This window comes from Mobula birostris, chromosome 13 (genome assembly GCF_030028105.1).
Source record: "Mobula birostris isolate sMobBir1 chromosome 13, sMobBir1.hap1, whole genome shotgun sequence".
NCBI lineage: Eukaryota > Metazoa > Chordata > Chondrichthyes > Myliobatiformes > Myliobatidae > Mobula > Mobula birostris.
The window spans coordinates 85,764,006-85,770,869 of NC_092382.1; the positions used below are offsets into that span (position 1 = coordinate 85,764,006).

At 46.0% G+C, this 6,864-nt stretch overlaps 1 protein-coding gene across 1 annotated transcript in view; it reads right to left on the reverse strand.

Moving 5' to 3' along the window:
• Positions 1-6,864, reverse strand: part of LOC140207094 (uncharacterized) — a gene marked incomplete at its 5' end in the record, with an annotated part of 147,755 nt that extends 140,891 nt beyond the window's left edge. Inside the window, one exon of the mRNA XM_072275421.1 lies at positions 5,184-6,864. Within this exon, the coding sequence (XP_072131522.1) occupies positions 5,184-6,864 (1,681 nt within the window). The remainder of the gene's footprint in view (positions 1-5,183) is intronic.

The window sequence follows — 6,864 nt, forward strand, 5'->3', positions numbered from 1 at the left end:
GTCCCCGGTGAATCATCCATGTCAGCGCGGGAAGAAGATCAACTCCTCGAGCTTGCAAGTGACAGTGGGCTGAAAGGTTTGTTTGACATAACATCTCTGCCAGCATTCTGGATCAAAGTCAAGGCTGAATATCCTGAGATAGCCACGAAAGCACTGAAAACGTTGCTTCCATTTCCAACATCATATCTCTGCGAAGTGGGGTTTTCTGCAATGAACGCAATGAAAACTAAATTGCAGAATAGACTGGACATAAGGAACTCCCTTCGAGTATCGCTGTTTCCCCTCACCCCTCGATGGGACCGTCTTGTTGCAGGAAAACAAGCCCAGGGCTCCCACTGATTCAGCGATATTGGTGTGTTGCAATGATTTTATATGTTCATATGAGGAAAATATGCGCTGTGTGTTTAATATCCAAACGTTACATAAAATGTTATGATGCTATTGACTTATAAGTGACTTATAGTTGAGTTATCACTATATTCATGCAACGAAAATATGCGTTGTGTGTTTAAAAATAAATTCATTACATAAACCCTTTTAGAAACAAAATTGAGTTTATTAGCCACTTATAAGTGACTTATAGTTGACATCACCTATATTCTGGTTGTGATTAACACCACCGCCCCGCACCGCCCCCCCCACCCCCGTCGGCCGGTCTGCAAGAATATTGTCAATTTTAAACCGGTCCGCAGTGCGAAAAAGGTTGGTGACCCTTGGTTTAAAATGAGAGAAAGTCAACATGATTTGAGAGGAACGTGTATATTTCAAAAACAGAGGATAAGAACAAATGAAAAAAATCATTGTATTTCAGTCAGAGGGGTGAATCTATGGAACAGTTGTAGTGAGAATTTAAAAACATGCACCACACTTAAAAAGTTTTAAAAAATATTTAAGAATAAATTAATGAACAAATATAAAATACATGATTTAAAATAAATGGGAGTAATGTAAATAAATGATACTTGGAACTGGATTTTGTGTTAAAAGATTATGTTTTGATTTTGATGTGAAGATTGACACCAAATATGTTTTTGTATAAGTAAGAGGGGTAGGTGTAATAAGCTGTAGCTTCAGCCTACACCCTTTCGGTCTGTGTTAAAGAATATCTATGATTTTGTTGTTTTATGAAATCATCGTTGAGAATGATGTTTTTTGTTGTTTGTACTGACCAAAAAATAAAATTTCATTCATATCCTTCCCACCATTCAGCCCACAACCGTACACGTAGTCAGATCCCCTTCACCCACATCCACCCTTCCAGCTAGGGGACCCACAACTAAATGATTCCACAATCCCAGCTCAGCGCAAAATAAAACCGGGGCTGCAAGGCCGGAGAGCCCGGAGCCTCTGACTGTCTGGCAGAGCTCGTACTCGAACATTTCCCACTGCAACCGGCCCTCGATTGACACAAACCCGAGATCAGCCCCTTCCTCACCGCCGCCCGTACAGGAGGAACACCGGCGACGGCTGGGGTCTGCACCGAGTCTGCGCTTTGCAGGAGGTTCGCCGCGACACCACCAGTCTGCAGATGCTGGAAATCCGAAGCAACACAAACAAAATGCTGGCGGAACTCAGCAGGCCAGGCAGCATCTATGGACAGTCAACGTTTCCAGCTGAACCCTCCTTCAGGAATGAGAAGGAAGGGGGGAAATATCGGAACAAAAACGGGGCGGGTGAGGAAGGGGTATCGATAATCCACAATGAACTTTAATGACCAATAAATATAATTCCTCTCTTTGATCAGCTGTCTGAATGATTCCCTGACTCTGAGAGGAAGGGGTGTCTATGGTCCACATTGTCAGGGTGTTGAGTTTACCAGGAGACAGAGACTGCAGGGACGGGAGGTTTTCTGGTCACTAATACACTGTGTGTGGACCCCGCTGGCAATTCTGGTGTTGTGACCCGAATCGAGACAAACACCACGCTGCCCACTCCACCAACAACACGGCACAGCCGGACACATAACAGCGGACTTTACATCTCACAACACTGGATTCAGTGATGAAACCCGTGATTAATGTTGTTGTCCCACTGAAATCATAAGAAACGTCCATTCAGGTGTTTTTAAATACACGCACACCCCCACCCAGGTGACGTCACACATGGTTTCCCCTCGCGCGTAACCGACGTCACACATGAGCTGCTGTGCTCGCGCTGAAACAGTTGAAAGGCGGAGCTACCGACCACGAGACCCCTCCACCCACAACCTCCGCTGCGCTGTAGTCATTGGCCCGAGGCGATGTCAATCACTGTTTCCGCCCAATAGCGGAGCCGGACCGGCCGAGAGGGCGTTACCCCGCTGATTCTGATCTCTCCGTCAAGGCGGGATAAACCTGAAAGTAAATGTCCGCTTTCTGATTTATTTCCATTTCCCTCCGAGGGAAGTTGGGGCGTTTGTGAAGCGTCTCCTGCGGCCGGAGTCTGATGTATCGCTGAGAGGTAGGAGGAGACCGCTCGGCCCGTCGGTTTGATGCCGGTTCCCCGGGGAGGGAGAGGATGAAGACGGTGAGAGAGGGGGCGGACAGGATGTTTGTCCCGGTGGGGACAGGAGGGGCTCATCTGTGGAAATGTCTGAGCCCACGGTGGTGGCGATTCACCACATTGGGGGGCAAACACCGGCAGACTGTTGCCCTGCAAGCGGGGCCAGGAGTAGAGTTGGGAGGGTGGGTGAGGAGAGGAGATTTTGTATAATGGGGGTAAGATCTCGATAACGAGGATATAATATCCCTGACGAACCTCGAAAGATGATTGCTAATGGCTCCACATCCCTTCAGCCACCTCTTTCAGATCTCTGCCGTGTTCACCATCTGGTCCAGGTGATCTATTTACCTTCAGACCATCTCTGTTTCCCAAGAAACTTCTCCCGAGTAACGTAACTTTACACATTCTGACCACTGACATCTGGGACTTTCATATTCCTGCCAGTGTCTCCGACAGATAAGAGTGATGTACAATACTTATTCAGTTCATCTGCCATCACCTTGCACCCCCACCCCATTAATACCTCTCCAGCATCATTTCCCAGTGGTTTCCACCTCTCTTTTACACCATATGTACCTGAAGAAAAATTTGGTATCCTCTTTAATATTACTGGTTAGCTCACCTATGTATTTCATCTTTTCCTTCTTAATTACTTCAGTTGCATTCTGTTGGTTTTTAAAAGCTTCCCAATCCTCTAACTTCCTGGTAATTTTTGCTCTATGCTCTCTCTTTGGTTTTTATGTCGTCTTTGGTTTCTCAAATTTCAACCATTGCTGCTCTGTTTTCATCCCTGCCCGTGTTCTTTTCAAATCAATTTTGACCAATTCTGCTCTCATGCCTCTGTAATTCTCTTTATTCCACATCGGACTTTAGCTTCTCCTTCTCTAATGTCAGGGTGAATTTGATCATATTAAGATCACTTGCCCCTCAGGGTTCTTTGAACTGAAGTGACCTAATTAAATCCGGTTCATTACAACACCCAATCCAGAATAGCTGATCCCCAAGTGGGCTCAATCACGAGCTGCTCTAAAAAAGCATCTTGTAGGATCTCTACGAATTTCTCCTCTTGAGACCAACACCATCCTAATTTTCCTAGTCACCCGCATGACAATCCCCCATGACTATTGTAACATTGCCCTTTTGGCACACATTTTCTATCTCCCATTTTATTTTGTGGACCACATATTTACTACTGTTTGGGGGTCTCCATACAATTCCCATCAAGGATTTTTTTTTTTTTTTAACATTTGCTGCTCCTTAAATCTACCCACAGATTCTACACCTTCCAACCCTATGCCACTTCTTTCTAATGATTTTGTTTAATATTTTACCAACAGAGCCACACACAACCCCACAACCAGCTTGTTCTTTTAAGAAACATGTAAGTATCTGGGAAACACGAGGACCTGCAGATGCTAGAAATCCAGTGAACTACACACAAAGTGCTGGAGGAGCTCAGCATGTCAGGCAGCATCTATGGATGGGAATCAACATTTCGGGCCAAGACCCTTCATTGGGACTCTTGACACCCACATATCTGGAATATCAACAAGCAAAGAAAATAGAAAGTAGTGCAAAATAGGGAAAACCTTTAACAAAATTTAGTTCAAAATTTTTTAAAAAACTGCCAAACAGAGCTCAATAGTTAACAAATTCAACAAAGGCAATAAACATCTTCATCAATTGACTTTTTTTTGAAATAAAAAAAATATCTTGGTCCCATTTCAATCAGTCAAATTTACAAAGATAAATAAGAACTTTAGAAAAGTTTAGAATAGACTATTTACACTCAAACCCACTTAGATTAACATTACCTTGGACAGGAGGAAGAGAAGTAACACACATGAAAAAAAAATCACACAACAGTCAGATAAAACTTCTAAGTATACACTTTCATCAGAAATGAACAGGATTCAGCACTCCAGGTGTGTGTATGCAATCGTGATAAGAAATACAGACCAGAAAACTTAAATGAGAGACCAACTCAGAAAAAGGAATCATCACAATGGAAGAAAACATTAACCAGTCGAATGAGTATGACCCTCCATGGGAGACATCCCAACGATCTGAGCAGACAAGATAGTGACAAGGAAGCGTGGAGCACCTGACTGAGAGTTGGAGAACTCTTCCCAGTGTCACGTACACACAACCCAGTAAAAGTATCAGCAGCAATAGAACACACGTTACGTGGTATCTTATGGTGTTGTTTCACTAAGTACCGGAGACAGAGTTTAAAACAGAACTGATTTATTTGTCACAGATCCAGAATATTAAACTCCAGTCCCATTAAAGGTGAATATGCAGTAGAAGAAACTTCTCCCATGCCCAGTGACCAGGGTGCAGAACTGGGTGTGGTGAGCAGCAACAATAATTGCAGAATTCATAAACTTAAAACTTTTCTGACTACAGTAGTGTGTCATAAGGTTACATACATGACTGAACACCTTCCACAGTCACAGCAGGTGAACAGCATCTCCGCTGTGTGAACTTACTGGTGTCCCTTAGACCAAATAGATGGGTGAAACCCTTCCTTCAGTCTGAGCAGGTGAATGGCCTCTTTCCAATGTGTACTGCCTGGTGTGCCAATAGGTCGGATGACCGAGTGAATCCCTTCCCACACACTGAGCAGATGAATGGCCTCTCCCCAGTGTGAACTCGCTGATGTAGCTTCAGGTGGCATGATTGAGTGAATCCTTTCCCACAGTCTAAGCAGGTAAATGGCTTCTCCCCAGTGTGAACTGACTGGTGTGCTTGTAGGCTAGCTAACTGTGTGAATCGCTTCCCACACAACGAACAGGTGAATGGCCTCTCCCCAGTGTGAACTCTCTGATGTACCTTCAGTTGAAATGACCGGGTGAATCCCTTCCCACAGTCTGAGCATGTGAACGGCCATACTCCAGTGTGGACTGACTGGTGTCTCTGGAGGGTGGATGAGTGGTTGAATCCTTTCCTGCAGTCTGGGCAGTTGAACAGCCATTTCCCTGTGTGGGATGCCAGGTGTGTCTGCAGGCTGGATAACTGAGTGAATCTCTTCCCACAATCTGAGCAGGTGAACAGCCTCTCCCCAGTGTGAACTGACTGATGTGTCAGCAGGTGAGATGACAAAGTGAATCCCTTCCCACAGTCTGAGCAGGTGAACAGCCTCTCCCCAGTGTGAACTTGCTGATGTGCCTTCAGTTGAGATGACTGAGTGAATCTCTTCCCACAATCCGAGCAGGTAAATGGCTTCTCCCCAGAGTGAACTGACTGATGTGCTTGTAGGCTAGCTAACTGTGTGAATCCCTTCCCACAGTCTGAGCAGGTGAATGGCCTCTCCCCAGTGTGAACTCTTTGATGAACCTTCAGTTGAAATCTCCCAATGAATCCCTTCCCACAGTCTGAGCAGGTGAATGGCCACTCCCCTGTGTGAACTGACTGGTGTCTCCGTAGGGTGGATGAGTGAGTGAATCCTCTTTCACAGTCTGAGCAGGTGAATGGCTTCTTTCCAGTGTGGGCTTTCTGGTGTGTCTGTAGGCTGGATAACTGAGTGAATGTCTTCCCACAATCCGAGCAGGTGAACAGCCTCTCCCCAGTGTGAACTGACTGGTGTCTCAGTAGGTTAGATGATGAAGTGAATCCCATCCCACAGTCTGAGCAGGTAAACGGCCTCTCCCTGGTGTGAACTGACTGGTGAGCCAGAAGGTTGGATGATTGAGAGAATCCCTTCCCACATTCTGAGCAGGTGAATGGCCACACTCCAGTGTGAACTGATTGGTGTGTCTTTAGGCCAGATGACCTAGTGAATCCTTTCCCACAGTCTGAGCAGGTGTACGGCCATTTCCCAGTGTGAACTGACTGGTGTGCCTGTAGGTGGGGTGACTGAGTGAATCCTTTCCCACACTCTGAGCAGGTGAAAGGCTTCTCCCCAGTGTGAATGCGCTGATGTACCTTCAGTTGACATGACCGAGTGAATCCCTTCCCACAGTCTGAGCAGGTGAACAGTCTGTCCGCAGTGTGAATTTGCCGATGCACCTTCAGTTGAGATGACAGAATGAATCCCTTCCCACAGTCTGAGCAGGTGAATGGCCTCTCCCCAGTGTGAACTCGCTGATGTACCTTCAGTTGAGATGACAGAATAAATCCTTTCCCACAGTCTGAGCAGGTAAACGGCCTCTCCGCTGTGTGAACTGCCTGGTGTGCCTGCAGGTTGGATGAGCGAGCGAATCCCTTCCCACATTCTGAGCAGGTGAACGGCCTCTCCCCAGTGTGAACTGTTTGGTGAGCTAGTAGGTTTGATGAGCGAGTGAATCCCTTCCCACAGTCCGAGCAGGTGAATAGCCGTTCCCCGGTGTGAATTCGCTGATGAGCCGTTAGGTCAGATGATCGAGTGAATCCTTCCCCACA